The following is a 21738-nucleotide window of genomic DNA, read 5'->3' on the forward strand; positions in this document are numbered from 1 at the left end:
GTGTCTATGACAACCTCGGTCTGGCAAAAGATGAGACAGAACTGCTCATTGTTGTGCTGGAGTGGAGTCTTCTCTAGAGAGGCCTTTGTGTATGTGCCCACAAGTGTATGTATGTGTGCTCTTATACGTTTGTAACAAACAACGATCCATTCAATAAGATTTCCACACACTCTTTATGCAGTATTCATTTGGTAATAAAGGTTAATTTTAGAGATGGAATGATACCACTTTTTTTCCCCGAAACTGATACTGAAACCTTGAGAATCGGCCGATATCTATAATCAACCAATTTTTTTTTTTTTGAGAACTACTAAGATATCCAATGACTTTTTAATATAAGGAATTAATTTAGAATGCAGGGAAAATACATAGCTAAATGTAGCTTTTTGATTTAGCAACTTCATACAAAAACCTCTAATATTGGTAATATTAATTAGTATATACATATAGCAAAAGAGAGAAAGAGAGATACTACAGATAAATAAGATTATGTAGCCAAAACCTGTCTAGGTCTAAAAGGGTCATTTATGGTGAATTTATGGTAAACAGCTGATATGAAGGCATCTTTCACACATATGCTTTGCTGAATATCTGACTGCTTGTTGCTATCATTAGGCCGCATGAGTTCTGTTAACACTTGAATTACTTTATTCTGCTATATGTTGTTTTAAAAGCAATGCTCTAATGTTTCAGGCCATATTTGTTACAGAATTGAATTTAAATCATTTTTTTTTTTTTTTAAATATCCTGTCTTACCTTTTTAAGCTGTTATTGGTCTGATAACGATCCTAGGTATCAGCTCGGTGCTGTCTCTAATTAATTGTATGAAACAAGTATAAATCATTGACATCTTAACCAGGTTCTCTTTTGGTCCAACTTTCCAGATGTGCTCTAGTTTTCACCTACTGTGTAAACAATCTCAACGAGACATCCATAGTGTCTAGTTGCATAATGACTGTATTTGCTTTGTGCTGCAGCTGTGTATTTTTGCAGACCGTAAATGCTTTTGTTTAAGTGTCAGCTCCAAGGCAGGCCAGCTTTTTGTTTGTGTGTGTGTGTGTGTGTGTGTGTGTGTGTGTGTGTGTGTGTGTGTGTGTGTGTGTGTGTGTGAGAGAGAGAGAGAGAGGGAGAGGGAGAGAGAGAGAAAGAGATTTCCGCTGTAATCCGCACAGTATTGTGGCTGCAGTATTTTTATCATGCTGCTGAGCGCAGACTGACCCGTGACGCACACATCACTCGGTCAGAATCGAGCTGTGAATTAAACACAGCTGCAGCTGCTGACCACAGAACAAATTATGAGGACCAATACTGTAAAATCCTTGACTGAGGCCATTCAATGTCAATGGGTCTGTTTTATTCTCCAAAGAGGGCATTTTCTGTCTGCAAGCTCAGTGTTATGTACAAAACAGCAATAATCTGTGTATAAAGTTCAGGATGGAGCGGAAGGGTACACATTTTTAATTGTGGAGATATTGTGGCTAGACCTTATGGATAAAAGTGCTTCTTAAAAATTATGCTTTAAAAAAAAAAAAAAAACAGAAATCAACAACACATTTCTTGTTGGTCTATTAGTGTCAATGTTTAGCAGTAGGGGTTGGAATTTAAAAAACTTATATTAATAATGATATTAAAAACATTATATTAATAATGTTTATATCTTAATCAGTTAAAATACCTTGTAGTATGTTTGCGTAAAAAAAAAAGCATGAAATAGATTTCAGCCATTTTCAATCTCTATCAAACTCCTCAATTCTCACCTTAATTAGAGTTGAGCTGATTTGTTGTAATTACATTAAAAGTAAAGGAGAAATCACATTTGCACAGGATAAAGGCTTAGTTAAGTACTACCAGTTAAACTGTTTATACTACCAGTTAAACTGTTTTTGTTCATACTTTGACAAATCATTATTTAAAAAGTCACACTGCGCGCACGTGTGTGTGTGTGTGTGTGTGTGTGTGTGTGTGTGTGTGTGTGTGATGTTTCTCTGTGGTCCAGTACGGAGTAGTTTCATGCGGAGTAGACTGTGTTACACACGCTTCCCACTGTGCTGGCATGGCTGGGAGCTCATGCTGGCAAATCTACAAAAACCCCACTGTTTTCTGGCTGTCACCAACAGGGCAGGAAGAAAGAGGAGAGACGATGGAAAGCGATGAAAGATAGCGGAGTTATCACCATGCACACACATACACACACTTTTGCAATCATCACCTGCCACCACACATTGGAATCATTTCCATCTGTGCATGATCTGTAGATCATCAAGTTTTCTGGTGCACTGTCTGTCTTTTCTGACGTTTAAAAAAAACAAACAAAAAAAAAAACAATATGAAGACCCAATGTGAGTGGGAAAAAAATGATCTGAACGAAAATATGTAGTCTTCACATTACTATGCATTATGGTACTCTCACAATACCATACTTTATAAAAAAAATAAAATAATAATAATAATAATAAACAGGCATGTTATATTGAGTAATGACTACAGTAAGTTTATTTACTGACTGTCACTTTTAACCAAATCATATTTGCAGTCATGACGTTTCAGCATGCATCGTGATCATTTGTATCTACAGGTCCTCTCACACTAAGTGTGTGCACCTCTTGATATGCTATTTATCTCTCAGATGTTTGTGTTTAGTTCACCAAAGAACACAAACAAGGCTTTATTTTATTACTAATGATCTGTAAAAATATGTCTTTTTTTTATACAAGAGATGCTAAAGGGCACTATGGAAATTAAATGATACGATCATAGTCGTATGGTAATATTTGGTTTAGAGTTTTAGGTCATTTTTTATTTAGGTTGATTTGTGGTGTATTTGAGCCACTGTTTGGGTTAAGGGTACACTCAGAGACAAAAGAACCAACCTGTACTTTTACACACACTGTCATCAGGGTGGTAGCTACCCTCTTTTAGATTTAGATATAGACTTTGTACGGTAATAATGTCCCCTAATGTACCTGTTTAAGGCATTAAAGGCTCATTACAGGTACATTACCTACCCCTTCCTAGGGATAAGATACACACGACTAAAAGTATAGTTTGATAGTGTACAAAAAAGCTTTTTGGTAGCGTTTTGCGTAACATTAGCTCAGTAACAGGTTGATCAGCCTCACAAACCAAACAACTCGGCATGTAACAGGTATTTGGCCAACACATCCATTTTAAGCGCTTATTTACCTCTAAAAGGTCTGTCTCTTAAATATTAAGTTGCTGAGCCTCGGCTATCGAACATTTGCTCAGACTGACTAACAGACAATTTCACTACATGAATAAAAAGCATCTTTAATGAAACTAAAAACCCGTTTAGTTGGAGATTAGCCGCCTACTGTGTAATAAGACGATCAACAAGCCGGTTAAAACTGGTATCGTTAGACAGCGTTAGAGCCAAATAAATAAAATAAAATAAGATAAGATAAAATCTCTGAAAGCTACATACCTGTGTCTCAGTCATTCGCGTTTCTTTCCGTTTCGTTCCGGTCTCTGTGCAGTTAACGTTTACCGACCCCCGCTTTCCGATAAAAGCCGTTAAATGATTGTGGCACGCGCCGGTCAGTTGTGAGCGCCGCGCGCACAGGCTCTCGCGCTCTGCTGTCGCTCTCTGTCTCTCCCTCTGTCACACAAACGGCGCGCTTCGCTCCGCGCGCGCGCTCCACCCCTCCAGCTCCTCAGCGGACTCAAACCGCTTTGTGGACCAATCGAGAGGGGAAAAAACACACTTCTAACATCAAACACACATCCTTAACCTCATTACTGTTAAACAAATATATAGAAATAAGTGGTCTACGGTTGGCATTTTGGAAGGGGAAATTCCTGTAATGTAAATAGGGGTTTGGTACTGTAGAAGTTTTAGGGTCATGGTAAGTGATGTCATCACCTTGACCCATATGCAAAGGACAGGGCTTTGGTTCAGTACACAATTGCAACATGTGTTCACATGGTGCATTCTGTGTGAATGTATAAAAATGCCTGCAGATTCCACGTGAAAGTGTCCGTGTATTTTGCGGCAAACATTGTCCACGCGTTGCAAATGAAAATGACCACCAGGTTTCATGCAGTTCATGCATTCCAAATTAAAAGTGTGCATGCATTCTAAGTGACACTGTTCAATCATTTGTCATTAGTGTGCATTCAAAGTAAAAGTGTCTCCAAGTGCAGGGGTCCAGCATCCTAATTAAAAGTGTCCATGCATTCCAATGTGAGCCTCCATTCAGTCCATGTGACGAATTGTCTATGAATTCACGCATCCCATGGTATCCCACACAGTCCAGACGAAAGCGTCCATGCAGTCCAAATAAGGAATGTACACACATTTTAAGTGAAAGTGTTGTCATTTGCCATGAATGTGCATGCATTCCAAGTCAAAATGTCTGTGCACTTGTGAAATACTGTGCATGGATCCTTTCTGTTCAAATGAAAGTGCCTATGCATTTTAACTACAGGTGTCCACGCATTCCAAGTATAAGTGCCCATGCAATCCAAGTGCAGGTGTCCACACATTACAAGTAAAAGTGTAATTAATTTCACATGAGTGTCCGTGGAGTCAATCTGACAATGTCTATGAATTCACACCTTCCATGGTATCCAGCACAGTCTATGTGAAAGTGTTTGTGCACTCCATGTGAAGAAATGTATATGGATTCCACTTGAAATGGTTTCTACCCATTAACGAATATAGGTTTTTTAGTATAAACCCAGAGGAAACCCACCAAGCACAGAGAGAATATGCAAACTCCATACACACAGACCCGAGGCGGGGATAAAACCCTCAACCCTGGAGGTGCAAGGCTACAGTGCTAACAACTAAGCCATTGGGCCACCAACCGTTAACTTTTGTCCATTTAAAATGCTATGTGGAGACATAAATATATTGTACATTTATAAAGATTTTATGTGCATGAATGCATTTTAGAGTAAAAATTTAAAGGTGTATTAGCATATATTACAGTTGTCCTCAAGCACAAAACACAACCACATTTCACAAAACACAACTTTGCTTTCCAAAACACAAAAACATTTACAAATGAGTTAGATTGATGAACATAGCTGTTGTAGTAACCCTCCAGTGGCTGAGCGAACAAAATTGCCTGGGTCTCCCTGGCCAAAAGAGTCTCACACTAAGATTTTATTCAGTCACATTTGCCAGCTTTGGTTATAGCTCACAATGTGGTGGCCAGTTTATGTTTGAAAATGATTCCTCATGCTCCCAGAACCTTTCACAATTTGAGTCCCAGAATATGCCTGGACCATCAGGAAAGAAAAACGTCATAGATGGGATAATCTGGCCGTTAAGTACATTCAGATCGTCAGTTGACTGTAGCATTTTATTGCCACATAACAATGCTGAGCTTAGACCTGACCAACTGAAACAACCACAGATCATAAAATTGCCTCCAGAGGCTTGTACAGTGGCCAATATACATGTTGGGTGCATCTTTTTATGCACTTCTCTTCTTATCCTCATGCACCTATTGCTCAAGAGTAGGCTTAATCTGGACTCCCTAAAGCAAATTCAAGGCTATTTTTTCTGATTAGTGGGAGAAAAACAGAGTACCTAGAGGAAACCCACCTAGCATGGGGAAAACATGCAAACTGCAGGACACACACTCAAGGCAGGACTCCAACCCTTGATCATGGAGGTCTAATCCCATAGTGCTTACTCTAGGCTATGTCCTGCACACTAGGGGTTATCTCTCAGCAATATATATGTCTCAACATTAATCAACTGTTTGATCGAAAGCAAAATATTGATGTAGAAAAGGTTATAGTAGAATTTCTTCAATGCTGCTCATCTTATAATAGACCAGTGCAGTTAAACCTGCTAGACTTGTGGTTTAGCCAATCCAGATGTTGCAATTGTCCAGATAAATGATTAAGCTGTGTGAGACTTTCCAAGAAGATAGTCAAGTGTTACTGCATGCATATTTACTAAGTGGGAGGAAGTGACTATTAGGTCTGTATGTGTGTGTAAGCCAAAGTGTTGGCAGGGTTCTGGAGTGTCAGACACTAAGGACATCTGTTACTATCCCCTAGCACACTGTATCTCACTCCCTCACTGTGGTTCACCCACTCACCCCTGTGAAAGGCTATTTTAGTAACACACATGCTTCCACTCTGTGCACATACACACCCTCTAGTTTGTTGCATTTTTGCTTTTCCATTAAAATAACCTTCGTTTGCATGCATGATTTATTTTAACATACATGAGTTCCATTAACAAACAATTTCCATTAACATACAGAGGGGCATTCAAGTCAAACAAGGACAGATGGACACTTACAGAAGACTTTAAGCACAGTACGATGACGAGACGGCGGTAAAACATTTAAATGGCGCAAATGTTTTAAAGAAGACTGAGGGCTAAGGTGGCTTGGAGCTCACTGCAGTCGTTCCTGTGAACATTCGAATGGAATGTCTGATCTTTGTAAACTGAGAGATAACTTGTGGAAGAGGCGCATATCTGTGGTCTGTGGGAACTGTACACACAAACACCACTTGCACATTATAGGAACTGAGTTATTCCCAAATCCCCCGTACAGACCTTACTGCAAGAGATTTACACGTGTTTTGACAATTAAAGGAGTTCTTGGGAGGTTAATGTTTTTAGACTTTGAAGCATGCAGTCCAATTATGGCTCCGGCATACTGAGAAAACTTTCTACCTTGATGGTATCTAAGCAATAGTGAAACACTGGGATACGTGCATTAATTACTAGGGATTATATAGTTCTGAGTTCTGGATTTTTACTCTCAGAACCGAGGTCTGTTATTCTATGCAATTAAAAGTCCCAGTTTAACTTCAACACCCCTTGTACATATGATTTGCATTATCATACACTATTATTTCTTATTGTATATACAATTTACATTTACATGGATTTCCAATAATGTACACCCTTTTTATTAACAAATAAAAGAGCTCGATGAGTGTACACATAATTAACATTCATGTATGCATTTTTTCTGTTAATGGACATGTAATTTCCTTCTGGTGAATTAATATTCATATGCATAACTGATATTGATGTACAAAAATCTCAAACATGACTTTAAATTTTATTCGCGAAAGTAGTCCAGGCATCTAATTAGCACGAGCGGAATGAGCTGGTGGCTTTGATGTTTTGCAGAACAGAACAACACGGATTTCTGATAGCGAGATGCGAGAGGGAAATAATGTAGAGAGGGTAAACCTAGAGCAAAGACCTGTCGTCGTCAACACAACAACCTCTTCAAATCAGCGAGCATACTCGTCACATTTGCTTGTTAAGCATGAGAAGTTTAGAGACACAAGTTTACCAAGTGTATGAGAAGGCACAGGCACTCTGACATCTTTTTATAGCATGTTTTACATAAACCGAAACAACTCTCATAGCGTGAGCAAAGCTACAAGAAGTAGTAAGAACCCTGCACCGCAAGCCAGTTATTTTAAACAACAACCAACGAGAAAATAAGAACGGATTTCGCACAAGGTGGAAAAAGCCAAAATGACTCATGGAGACGCTCCTGGGTGTTCAGGTGGACCCCGGAGATGAAAAAGAGACTGATGGAGTTTTGGCAGGAGTTGGAATGTTTATGTAATGTTAAGCCAAAAAATCTCCAGTCCCTAGTCGGTATTTCTGCATATTTTTCTTTTTTTGTTCCTTTCTAAAAGAGAGAAGAAGCAACAGCGAAACCCAGCTAATATTACAGTTTAGATTCAGGTTTTGGGACTTTGTTTAAGCCTTGTCCGCACAAGAGAGAGAGAAAGAGAGGAGAGAGACAGCTAGAGACCCTATTACCCCAGATTAACAAAGATTTTTGCATATGTAAAAAAGAAGCCAAACTGATAAAAGCCGCATAAAACAGAAAGCTGATTTCTTAATTGACTGTGTGTGTTAAAATGAGCTTTTAAAAATAGTCAATTTGCAAGTGAATATGGCAGTTTGGGAAATTTCAACTTAAAAGTGCAAAATACAGGGCGGAGTCTATGTAAATTGAATCATTTAGCACAAACAGTGTGATTTTTGTAAAGCTTGATTGACACATTCAATGATTTTAAAGGTATGGTAATTAAATATCCATAGTATTATATAAGGCAGCACCCTGGCTGAGCAGCCTGAACCCCTTAATGTTTTCTATTAAAAGCTCCGAATCCTCTTCAAGACCCATCACAGCAGCCGCTCTTTGCCGCACTAACACACCTTCAGCGTGGCCTGCTCGCATTCTCCATTCTCTCTGTTCATCTTCTCTCTTTCCACCACATCTTCAAACCGCACTGTCATGTCATCTTTTTTGCGGCAGCCGCTCTCGTTCACTCTGCTCTTCTCTACCTGTGTCACTCAGTCTCTTTTGATGTGAGCGCTTGCTGCCTTTTTGTCTTTTCGTTCCTCCCTTCCGTAAAAAAATACTTGCTGTCCATCAACAGTTCGTGTGCACATGGCTTGTTTTTCTATATTAGTCGGGACCAAATGTCTCTACAGGAATTTATCTTTTACAAAGTCTGCAGTTACAAAAACTTAAATGAGCCAGAGGGTAAGGTTAGGGTTAGGTTTAGGTGTAGCCAAGCATTCGTTAGCTGTGTTAATAGTTCCTTCAATAGAAGGTTCTTTTAAGGACAGAAAGACAAGCTTGTGTGTTCTGCCTGAAATGATGTAGAATTAATATTGCGTGTTTTTCTAAAAAGTTTTTTTTTTTTTTTTTGCTCTTGTTATTGCTGCATTCCATCTGTGCAGGCATTCTTTCTCTCTCTCATCTCTTTGTCAGGCTGTCTGTCTTTCTAGATGTCCTTTCTGTTCTTTTCCTTGCATTTGTTTTTTTGCATTTGTAATCCAGATACACTCACTGTTATAAGCTTTATTCGCTTTTATTTGGTCTTTTGTTTCTACAGGGAAGTAAAAGTCAATGTTAGGGTCTTTTCTTGACTCCTAAACTCGGTATTGAAGTTAATGAACTTTCTCTCTAAGGGGGATTGTAATGGATGTGAGTAAAACGTGTATGGTAAACACATCTCTGTATTCAATCTGATCATGTCCTTTCATCCCACTGGACTGTGTGTGTGTGCATGCATGTTTCAGAGAAAAAGAGAGAGAGAGAGAGAGAGCTCTATGGTTGCTCTGCCACCCTTCCCCTGGGTACAGCTGCACATACAGGGTTCTGGCAGATGGCAAATCTCTCTCCCTGGGGTATCAGGGACTAACCGCCTGCACTCATCTTTTCCCTCACTGTTTCCCTGCCTGTCCTTCCTCATGCATGTCTGATCCCTTTTCCTCTTCACTAGTAGTCTTTTCTTTGACAGACAGCGCCGAGAGGCACCGCCGCAGGCAAATTATATCATTTCTCTGTGCTTTTCTCTGTCTTTCTCTCATGTCTCCCCATTACTGTTATATCTCTTCATCCTTCCTTCCTTCCTGCTTCATTTTATTCATTCCCTCTTGCTTGTCACTCTCTTCTTCCCGAGTTCTGTCAGTCTTCCTCCCCTTTCCCCTGTCTGTGTAATTAAATAAGTAAATAAGGTTTCAGTATAAAACCTTTGGGCTTTGATGTTGCTATGGTTACCTTTCCATCCACAGCGTTGTATGTGTGTGAGTGGCTGTTGAGTGTCTCTGAATTTTGTGATGTTTATCTTGATGTTTGTGTGTTTGCAGCCATTCAGGTGTATGTACAATGCTATAAAAAGCGTTTAGATTATACTTACATGACCAGGGTTTAACAACGCTCCGTATAAAGGCATTACCGACTGCGTGGTTTATTCCCTGTTTGCACGCATGTAATGAAATTCAAATGAGAGACATTTAATCAACTTTCAAATTGCTCATTTGCGATGGAGCCGTGCAGTCTGGTCATAAAACATTACTTGCACACAGCCCTCCTCCAGCTTCAAGCACCGCCTTACACACAAACCGACATCAATCTCAGCAGAGGTCTAGTAATGCCTGTTTACTGGTATTATACCAGTGGTCATTTTCCTCTCATGGCAGTTTTTCGTATCTTTCCCCTGATTAAGAAACCCATAATCTTGGTATAAGCCATACTGTCTACAGTATATGAAGAGTATATATATATGTGTCTATATGGTTTTATCATTTCATCAACCAGAATGCATAATCCCGAGTATGCTGTTAGGAATTCTCACTGTCCACCAAGCATTTATAATGTCTGATTCAAGTGAACTAGTTGCCCCACAGTTATCCCTAAAATGGTCATTAAGATGATGGTGAATAGTGTGGTGATTAACTCTAGAGATAAATGAGTGTAATGGAGCATAGTGTTTCTGCACATAAACTCCCCAAATCCTTTGGAAAACATGAAAAGTCACTGAATGTCTTGTTAGAACCACTTTTTTATAACCGCTGATTATTGATCATGCCAATCAGGAATGTATCTAGGTATCATGGTCAGCTGAAATATTGACATGGGTTTCCTTCCATCTCCCAAGAGCATAAATCTAGGCAGATATTTAGGCTCGAAATACTCCCTGGTTTATGGGCTGGCATCCCATTCAGTGCGTGTTCTCACCTTGTTTTCATTGTTCCCGGGATTTAACTAATGCTTTCAACAAATTCTCATCTTCAGTTAACACTTCATTATGTTTATTGTTGTTGTTGTGTATCTGGAGCCTGTCCTGAGAATTCTGGGCTTGAGGTGGGAGTACACCCAATTTGGGACGGAAATCCATTGAAAGGCACCATTCACACATAACTTTGTAACGTAAAGTGATTTAGGCATGTAGCATGATTTTGGAATATGGGAAGAAACTTATAAAGATGTAAAATTCCATACAGAGGATAAAACCCGGGAGCGGTGAAACAGCACCATTACCCGCAGCACCATTACCCACCATTACACCATGACTCCCACTTCCAATCAAACCCCATTCGTTTTTGTACGATGTTTAAATTAAAGCCTTTGAAAAATTGTATACATGCCAGCATATGGTGGGTCAGGCATAAGGATGCTGTAGTACTAGTAAAGGTTCAGTAATCAGAAGCTTGTTAATTAAAATGGCAGAGCCCCTGTAGAACCCATGAGCAATGCTCTAACCCTCAACCCCTCAGGCCTTTGCTGCTAAAAGGAATAAAAGTAAATCCAGTATATGATTTGCTAGCATGTCCTGTACTGTCCCTGGTCATCCATTCTGAATACAACAGTGTGCAGATTAATCCTCAGTGAGCCACAGGCAGGGTACAGTATCCTGGCTTGAAGGTGCTGCTCTGTATTGCTCAGCTCTCATTTTACCAGCTGTACACTCTGAGGAACATGAGCCCTATCTGAGCTTTTTTTTTTTTTTTTTTTTTTTTTTTTTAACACCCAATGTGGCATTTACAGAGAAAATGCCAGCACTGCTTCATCAAACAGTATGATGAGATTTTAGGGACATGAGCACTACATTGCTAATTTAACACCAATCAGCAAGAGAGTATGCCTAAGAGCCTCAACATATTCATAGACACGCAAATATTCATCACCTGCATGTAAACAAGCAAAGCAACCATTTTATATCCCTTGCACATGGGACTGGCAGTATGAGAATATATTGATGAATGCTTAAATATCCAGTGTCTAAATTCCTGTCTGTGCTAAAAACATATGACCTGTATTTCCGAAAGTATGTGAACACCTGACCACCCTCATGTCCTTGAACATATCCTTGTTGGATATCCCATTTTATTTTATTTTTCCTTCCCTTTGGATATAATAATTATAACCACCACCATTGTGGAATGTCTTGTCAATAGATTTTGGAGAGTGGCTGTGTGGATTTGTGTCCATTTAGACGGAATAGCATTAGTGAAGTCAGTCATTGATGTTGGGTGGAAAGATCTTTCATGCTGTCAATGTTTCCATAAATCTCATTCTTGTTCAGTGAGGTTGAGGTCACACCACTGTCCAGGCCACTCAAAGTCTTTCAGGCAAACCATTGGTTTATGGGTTTCGCTCTGTGCACTGTTGCATGGTCATAGTGGAACAGGTTAGGGCTATTTATTTCCAGTAAAGGGAAATTGTAATGCTTCAGCATACAATAACCTTCTAGACAATTGTTCGTTTTGTACTGCCACTTGTGTGTGTGTACTGGTCAGGTGTCCACATAATAAAAATTGGATAAAATGGTGGATAAAAATTTTTAAGATCTTTACACCAAGTTTTAAACATTATGCAATATTTTCAATCACAGATGGAAAAAATTATTATTTTATAGTGTTTATTGTGCAGTATGTGTAAATAACCTGTACCCATGCATTATTAAAGTACTTTTTCACCCACACAGAAGCACTGACTGAAGTTTCACCCACATTGCCCGAACCAAACATTAAAAAGCATACCGATTTTAAGTTTGCCTGCAAATCCTGCTTATATAATAAACTATAGAATCAGAGCTTATGTAAGGGCCGAATGTAATGTGAGAATTTCAGCAACAGGCTGACACATTTCACATTTTATTTAAGAGTGAAGACATTCTGTTGAACATTCAGGGCATTTAACCCAGCCTTACCTTAATCCTTATGGGCTTGCACATCTCATACATTTTTCTCTGAACAGTAATCGTATTGGTTACAGACGATGGACTGGGAAGCCCAGTATTTCTCATTCTGATAAGTTCTTCCCTTACCATTCTTCTGTTTTCTGTTTGTCATTTCAGCCAACAAGACCCTGCTGGGTGGAGGAGGGGGTGAGTCTCTTTTTTTCATGTCATTTTTACAGAAAGGAGTAAAAGAAAAAAGATTCTTGAGAAAAGTGTTTGAGTAAAGTAGATTGAGGGTAAATTATAAGGAGAAAGTGAAACAGCGGGCGGAAACCAATGTGAGAAAAGGATAGAGATGGAGTGTAAGTGAGAAACAGAACTTGTGCAATGAGCATGGGGTTTTGCACTTTTCTTAGATATCAGAGGTGTGTTTGTACGGGAGGAACACACATTTCTTTAAGGAGCAAGAATGATTTCTAAGTGGAATGTGACACAGGAAAATGTCTTCAGCTGATAGTACAACCTGTTGCCACGTAGATTATACACACATTTGCGTACACATCACTTTGGTTTGACTTCCTGTCAGCCAAGAACAGTTATCTGAATCTGAAAACATCTGATTCACCCGAAATGTCCAAGTGTGACCCCACTCCACTGTATATAATATACAGTGCCTGGGAAAAGTATTCATACCTAATGAACCTTTCCACATTTCGACACGTTACAACCACAAATATAAATTTATTTTATTGGGATTTTATGTTAGACCACATAATTGTGAAGTAAAAGAAAAAAATATTTTAAAACCTTTTTACAAATAACAATCTTAAAAATGGGAAAAGAACGCCAAAAGAAGTCCCATTTGCAATTTGCGACAAGCACTGTGGGGGGAGAAGAAGGTGCTTTGGTCAGATGAGACCAAGTTTGAACATTTTAGCCTAAATGCAAAACTCTGTGTGGTGCAAAACTAGCACTGTGCATGGTGGTGGAAGCATAAATTTTTGGGAATGCTTTTCTTTAGCAGAGACAGGGAAGTTGGTGGGAGTTGATGGGAAGATGGATGAAGCCAAATACCGACTGGTTCACTGACTGGCAAACCATCGACTCTAAACATACTGCCAGAGCTTCAATGGAATGGTTTAGATCAATGGTTTAGATTAAAAATTGCTGTTCACAGACACTCTCCATCCAATCTGAATGAGCCTGAGCTATTTTGCAAAGAAGAATGGGCAAATAGTTCTGGTAGACGTACTGTAGCTTTGCACATCTTCGCAACAGACTTGCAGCTGTATTTGGAAAGGTAGGCCTACAACGTATTGACTCGGAGTTTAATACAAATGGATATTTATTTGTAAAAAAAAATGTTGAAAACACAATTATGTGACACTTGATGTATTGGTCTATGACATAAAATCCCCCCAAAATACATTAACATTTGTATGGAAAAGTTATGAATACTTTTGCAAGACACTGTATGTATGTAGATAGTATACATGTAAAAAGTTGTGTATAGGATTTGATTATAGCTTTCAAGTGAAACTGGACATTTCAAATGTCTATGCAAGCAAAGTTCTTTTAATTATTTGTAACCACCATACATACTTACATAAATGATTAAAATTATTATTTTTTTTATTCTTTTGGGATTTCCCTTGGCACTGAAAACAAACATGCTGTTTTTGTACAAGCACACTGAATTTTGTGTACAAGCACACTGAACACCGCCAGGTCATGTCGTGCAAAAGATAAAAAAAATTAAAGATGGAAATCAGCCCATGTCTGGTAATTTTATGTTGGCTTGTTTTTAAAAGCAATATTTCCAAAGCCAGTTTATTTTAAGTAAATATGGGGTTTCCAATTAAACTAAATGATTCAAAGTTAAGATTTCGGCAAATGACTTATTTTGTTTATTACCTACGTTCAGATAATTATGTTAATTATGTAGATTTAAAAATGTAAATACGTTTCACATCGAATCATAAATATCTTTAAGTAGTGTCTCAGGTTGTCTAAACTCTCATCAGTAGTAAAGGCGTGTGTAGTCTACAGCTTAGTGGGATTTATTCAGGACCTTAAAAAAACAGAAGCTGACTAAGTAAGTAATAGAATGATTGCTGTCTATATTGAGAAGTAAACATATTTCAAAATCTATAGGTATATTGTTCACCATGGTTACACGGGCAACCTGCGTGTATTAGAAATAATATAACAGGGACATAAAATTGCAGACATGATGTATCGGGTAATTGTAGGTTGCACCAGTGTTCACATCATTGTTTAAATCTGGGTCAATGACTGTGTGGATCAGTTACTATAATTAGTATCAGTGCTGTGTAGTTAGACACTGCATACAGTACCTTATATTGTGGATTATGTCAAAGAACATTAGAGCATTAAAGTCATGTACATCTAAACAAGAAAATTACGATTTACTTATAGTTAATTACTTCTTTACATTTATGACATTAATGAAGGTATAATTTAATATGTGTCTATGAACACTGTATCTGTCATTTAGGCTGGGAAAAGTCATTAAGTGCTATGAAAGATACATAATTAGTGTTGGAAATGTTAGCATTTAATACATTTAAAGTTGAATGCATATTTGTTTCTTTTTTTAATTCAAAGAGTAAACTTTAAAATGGCATCTTTTTTTGTTGTTGTAGGCGAGATTTTTAAAACCATGAAAAATCCGAGCAACTTTCCAAATTTGCCATTAGCAAATAAAGGTCAGAATTTTAGAAAGGTTTTTCACTGCCGCAACACGTATAAAGCACAAGACTGGCATTTTGCAGCACATTTAGAGGTCAGAGCCGAGTGTCACTCGTTCTCCGACATTACAAGATTGTAAACGTGGCAGAAATGACAATTGCATTACGGCTATAAGAGCTCATTTGAGACGGCATCTAGCTTGTGTTTCGTCTGTATCGATGACCCCGTGCCTGGTAGATAGACAACCCCATATATACCTTGCATACATTTGTGAAGCAGTGGAGGCCATCTGCGGTCCACACAATAATATGTATATTTGCCTATTCCAGTGCTGTGAAGAGTAGGGTGAAACATGTCTATGGAAATGGAGGTGGACAAACGCATTTCTTACATCTGGTCAGTAATGAAGAAACATCTGTCAGACGGAAGTGCACTCACTGTCCAAGCCTGGTAGCGTGTAGAAGAAGCACACTGACAGGTTTTAGAGCTTGTAGAGGCAGCAATCTTAGCTCCCATGTAATTTCCATTATGTGTGGGTGTTTTTTTTTCTTGTAAACAGGATTTTGAAATGGACAGACAGAAAATTATTAATGGTTCACAATTGTGACTCATCTTTCTTATGGAGAGAAATAATGACTAACTCAAATTCTGTTGATTTTTCTAAAAATAATTCTTAGAAACGGTCTGCAGTAGGTGTACCAGGAATGCCATAACCTCAGTGTGGGTGTTCTCCATCATTACTCCCTGCTTAACCTTTACCAATATGTGACCGCTCACATGTAATAAATGATCACCTTAAATACTGCTTAATAATTTAGGAATTCTTTGGAATAGAGTCTTACATTGTGTATAGAAATTATTTTATTTCAACTATTAAACATAGCTGTGGTTTTTACTGTCAGTTTTTACATTGCAATCTTACACATTTAAGTGATCTCTGAATGAGGTCATTCCAGATTTTTTTCAGGTTTTTTTTCAACTTAATTTTAGTATTCTTAATTTAATATTCACTTGATTTTGGCCAATCATAATAAGTTTTGTTATTCAGACACAACATCAGCTATAAACCTGAATGTGTGTGTCATCAAATTATCCATATTGGAATGTTAAATAAGGTACTATCTATTAAAAAATATAGGCATTTTATTGACTGTTTAATTTAGCTAGTTAAAATACTGTAGTAGACCTTTAAAATAAGTTGAGTTTGTTACGGTATTTTATTTATTTATTTATTTATACGTATTAGTAGAGTTCATTATTTCTACTGTTGGTATAAATTGCAGTTAAGTTTATTTGTTTGGCTGTTTTTATGTCAGATCTCAGCCTTTTTTAAACCCAGATACTCTTGAAAATATAAATTACATTACTACATGTTTATTTTGTAAACATGATGTGTGCAATGTTTTAAACATTGTAGAATAAATAGAGGGTTTTTTTGTTCGATTCACAAAGTCCATTATTTAAAAGCTGTTTTTTTTATTATTATTTATTACATTTATTCACCAAGTGGCCACTCAGATGGGTTATCAGAATTCAATAACATTTGATACTACTGGTCTGTGATTTCCACCATTGTCCTTAAAATGAAAACATCACAGAGAGCGCCTGTTTATATTATTTCTGTATTTATATTTTCTGTACAGTACCTCAGAGTATAACACAGCATTTAAATAGGTCCTTTAATGCCCTGCTGCGTTTTAGTACCGGCAGCTTCTGGCTGTAAGAATTCACCCGACTTGCACCCACAGCATCAGATAATCAATGCATACCATCTGGGCAGATAAAACACACACACACACTAACAAAAAGCATTCTCTCCATCCACTGCTCAACACCCAGCTGTTACCTTAAGCATCCATGCATTCCCCGTTCATATTTAAAATGCAAGGCATCCATTCATGATTCAAGGTGGACATTAAATCTCCCTTGAAAGGTTTGCTTTTATTAAGCGTCATTAAAATATAATTTATAACACAAACAAATGTGACTTACAAGGGCTAAAAAACACAAAATACGGAAGCACAAATCATAACAGCTTGCGGATGGTGCAGTATAATAAGAGAGGTGAAAATGTATTCATCTATTTTACAAGAAAGGCTTCAAAAGGGGTAAGATGGCACCGCTTGAGCAAATTCTGCATCACTAAGCTCGTTATCCAATTTTTAATAAATGTCATGCTGAACAATTTTTGACATTGAATAAAATGACTTGATTTATTAGTCATTAATTTGTACATCACTGTTATTTATTGCGTAATAATTTTCAAACAGAGATGGAAAGAAAAAAGTCAAAGTTTAGATTAATATCATTTTTTGACGATGGTGAGAATTTGGAGGCCAGATGTTCAAAATTGTAGGAAGTATTAACGACTATTAACTAAGGACAACTTATTTGTTACTATCTTAAATTTCTATTAATTAGAATTTTACTTAAATTAATGTTTCACTTAACATAAAAAAAATATATATATTCTGCACAGTGTATTTTTTTATATTTCATTTTGAAAGTGAATTTTGGCATCATAGAACTTGAGTCTGCTGCTATGTACACTTTGTAATTAAACGCACTTTATATTGTGACGGCCAGTGGTTAGCATTTATCTATCTTGTATTGATGGAGTTATTATGCTTGCTGACATTTATTGTAAGAGATTAGAAATAAAGCTGTTAGTAAGCTATGGTTTTAAGTGTTCGCATCATTGATCACTTAAAACAGGTAAAATATTAAATTAGTGTATGATTTGTGAAATTTAAAAAAGTTTTTATGAATCTGAAAGAAAAAAACTAAGTAACTAAATGAAAAGTGAACATGAGTGAACACTCCCAAGCTGTAGTTTACCAAGTGCATTGATTTAGGATGAGCAGTCACGCTTTTACTTAAGATCTTTGGTACTTCTTTTACCTCTGTGTTGTTCTTTTGTGCTTTTGGTCTAGTGTAAGAGATTAACAGCGAATACATTTCCGCAACTTCTCACATTTCTCACCAGCTTTTGCCTGCTAACAAGACATCCTCATCATTAAATCCTTAAAGTCCTAGTCTGACCAGTCTAAGATGAATTGTATTTTAGGCATTAATGTTGTCAGAGGTGTGATGTGTTCTCTTTACAGTATATTTTTTGTTTCTTATTTGGTTAGGATGACACTGATTATACGTTGAAATAATCCTAATTGGGTTTTAACAGAAGGTTACGTCACAGTCAGAACACCTGGACGTTCTTGCGTTTTATTAAATTTTTTTGTCCACAGGCAAAAACGAAAGGGTCAGGGTAACAATCAAATCAAGAAATATATAGTATGAAATATATTAAATTGTAAAATATTGTATATATTATATTATATATAACACGTATTACAAATAGCTTACGTTTTGTATTTAAGCAATTTGTCATTGATCCTAATGGGAGTCTAATAAAGTGTTTTATTGCTTTATTAAATACCAGAGCTCTTCATAGATAAATCATTTAAGCTTTTAAAGAAGAGACACACAGACCGTGCTACCACTTAAAAGAAAATGTGTTGTGTTTTCAAATGCTTAATTAGAAAGATTAAGGCCTTTAGGAAAAAAAAATATTCCCAGTAAGATCATAGGGGTTTTACACAAACTACATAATAAATGTTCAGTTTACTTACATATGTTCCCTACTTAGAATTATTATGCTCAAATGTTGGTACCCTTTTTTTTATTCTATGTGTCCATCACAGCATTTCAATTGGGTTGAGGTCTGGACTTTAAAGCAGAAGCATTTTCAAAACCTTGATTCTTTTCTGTTATTATATATGTTTTTTGCCATTATAATGTAGAATTGATGGTTTGCTTTGGATCAGCATCCTGTTGCATGACCAAATTTCAACCAAGCTTTGGCTGTCGGACAGATAGCCTCATATTTACCTCTAGAATACTTTGGTATACAGTGTTGTTCATGGACTCGGTAACTGCAAGGTGCCTAGCTAGGTCCTGTGGATGCAAAACAAGCCAAAATAATCACCCCTCCTCCACCATGCTTGACCGTGGGTACAAGCAGTTTCTTCTGAATAGCTGTTTGGTTTCCCCCAAACATGCTGCTGGGCATTAAGGCCAAACAATTTCACTTTGGTCTTATCTGTTAAAAACGATATAGTATAGAGTTGGAAACTCTGTCATGCTTCCATACTTGTTCCATACTTGTTCAGTCTTCTTCTAATTGTGCCTTGTGAGTCTGACCTTGGGGTGAATGTGCTGGGAAGATTGACAACTGTCATGTATGCTTTCCACTTGGAAATGATCCTTCTTACTGTAGAACGTCAAACTCCAAATTGTTTGTTAATGGTTTTATAACTCTTTTCAGTTTGATATCCAGCAAAAATTGCTTTTCACCTTATGATCAATTTATCAAGGCTTGGCATTCCCAACGTTTTTTAATTTTTATTTTTATAAACAATAATAAAAATAATGATAATGGTAATGATAAATGGGAAAAAAGTTGTATGTTGTTGATCGTCTGAGGATGTATTTATCCAATATCAAGACTCACTATGATCAGATGGTTTATATTATATTTTTACAACAACAACAACAAAAAACATAGAATCAAAACATTGGGTACTTATTTTGACCTTGACTGTATAAGCCCTCAAATGCTTATAAGTTTTTTTTTTTTTTTTTTCCAGAAAAAAAAAGCCATTTAATATTTTTTAATAACTATGGTGTCAATACCCATTCAATTTCTTTTCTTTGTAAGCTACTAAGCTTTCATTTGTTTTTAAACAGAAGCTCTTAGCTTTCACTGATTTTCAGATACCACACAAAATTCCCATGCACTACAAATATAATATAATAAGTTTCTTTGTATGTAAGCCTCTACTATTCTAAAAAATATTTGGTACAAATCCGCTTTTTTGCTGCCATGCTGTTTTTTTAATGATTTTGATCCTGGGAATCAGATTCTACCTACAAATCCATATGCAAGTACGTAGTATAGAGTACATGGCGAAATTATAAATGTGCAATATTCCAGGCTTTGATGTTCAATAAGCGAAAATTCTCCTACGGAAAATGAAACTGTAGCTGAGAAAAAAAGGTATAATAAGAAGAGCAGAAGCAGACAGGATTCCCTGTGGAGGAGAAAACAGTCTTTTCTTTTATAGTAGCTGTTGGTCAGCACTGTAGGTTACTTATCATCATGAGTGGTGTGAGTGTGTGAAAGATGATTTCTTCTGTAGCTGATGGAAGTGGAGTGCGGAGCAAATAAACTGTAATTTCTTACTGTGTTGACTCAGGAGTTTGCTGTGTGTGTGTATGTTTGTTTGTGTGTGCCCTGGTGTTAAGTGCTTGGCTGTGAGGTAATCAATACCAGTGATAAATCTATGCTTCACATTTCTACTCATCAGAACTACCACACACTCTCTCTCACACACACACACACACACACACACACAGACAAATGCAGCACTGCACTTTGCTGTATTGATGTGGATTTTATGCAGTCTCTCAAACACACCGCTCCTGATTTAGTCCTGACCATTACTTCACTGTCCTTTCCTGACATGTCACTTCTTTTTTCCTCTTTTCCCATTCTTTTCTCTTTTACTCTACTGTATCTGCCCTTCTGCTCCTTCTCCTGCCAGCGCTCTAACACGTTTCTCATTTTTAACTCCCTATTTTTTGTCACCTGCCGCGCACCCCTTCCTCGTGTTCTTCACACACACTCTCTCCAAAACACATCTTCCCTTCTCCTTTCCTATTCTCTCCTCTCGCAATTTTTTTTAACACTCTCTCCAAACACGCCCCCTCTTCTCTGCCGTCCTCTCTTATCCTCTGCTTTCTCGTCAGCGCTCTCTTCCCGACACTTTCCTCTCCCCGGTTCACGCCACTCCTCTCCTTTTTCTTGCGCTCTCACACCCTCCCCATCTCTTTGTGTTCTCCACTCTCGAGGTTTGTTAAGACCTGCTGAACCTGGGTGATAATTAGCCAGGGACAGACTATGCAGCAGGAGAGTCTTTCAGCATTAAGGAGGGAAAGAGAGAAAGGGAGGGCTGGATGAGAAATGGACAGTGACACACGGGTGTACATCACATCTCGGTGTGGATTAAAAACTCTCTCCAAACCTTTGACCTTCTAGGACACAATTATAAACCCGTGAGGAATAAGGTTGTGAAGAGTTAAATCCATAAATAAGTTCTCTTTGACTCATCGCATGTGAAATGTGCTTCTGTTGTCTTGTTTGTGTAGACAAAAAAGATACTATTGTGTGTGCCTTCAAATGTGTGTGTACTTGCCTAAGATGGCTGTTATAAGAGCAAATGTTCAAATAATAAAAAGTTTTCTTCCGCAACGTTGCGTCATTCCGAAAGCTGTCTCACGTGGTTATGGTGAGGTGCTGAGGTAGTCATGTTGTGCAAATCGTGCAGCAATAGACTTGCTTACAGCAGTTTAACCAGCTCAGTGACGAATCACTTGAGAATGAATGATTCTCCCGATGCTGTGATCCATCAGCAGAACAACACAGATGAAGCGAGTGTCAGTAACCGTTGACTGGCCCACCTTGACGCTGTGCCTAAAGCAATATCTTGCTGCTCACATTTTGCCCGAATATAAGGGTGTGAAATA

At 37.6% G+C, this 21738-nt stretch overlaps 2 protein-coding genes across 3 annotated transcripts in view; one reads left to right on the plus strand and one right to left on the minus strand.

The window, feature by feature from the left end:
• The window catches only part of flrt1b (fibronectin leucine rich transmembrane protein 1b), a 28703-nt gene extending 25144 nt beyond the window's left edge, over positions 1–3559 (minus strand). The window contains exon 1 of the mRNA XM_053506014.1: positions 3443–3559. The gene's annotated coding sequence lies outside the window, so the exon portion shown is untranslated. The remainder of the gene's footprint in view (positions 1–3442) is intronic.
• Positions 1–21738, plus strand: part of macrod1 (mono-ADP ribosylhydrolase 1) — a 92561-nt gene that overhangs the window by 41488 nt on the left and 29335 nt on the right. For both annotated transcript variants that reach the window (XM_053506015.1, XM_053506016.1), the window contains exon 4: positions 12619–12648. In XM_053506015.1, coding sequence (XP_053361990.1) covers positions 12619–12648 — 30 coding nt within the window. The remainder of the gene's footprint in view (positions 1–12618; positions 12649–21738) is intronic.

Source organism: Clarias gariepinus, chromosome 10 (assembly GCF_024256425.1).
Source record: "Clarias gariepinus isolate MV-2021 ecotype Netherlands chromosome 10, CGAR_prim_01v2, whole genome shotgun sequence".
NCBI lineage: Eukaryota > Metazoa > Chordata > Actinopteri > Siluriformes > Clariidae > Clarias > Clarias gariepinus.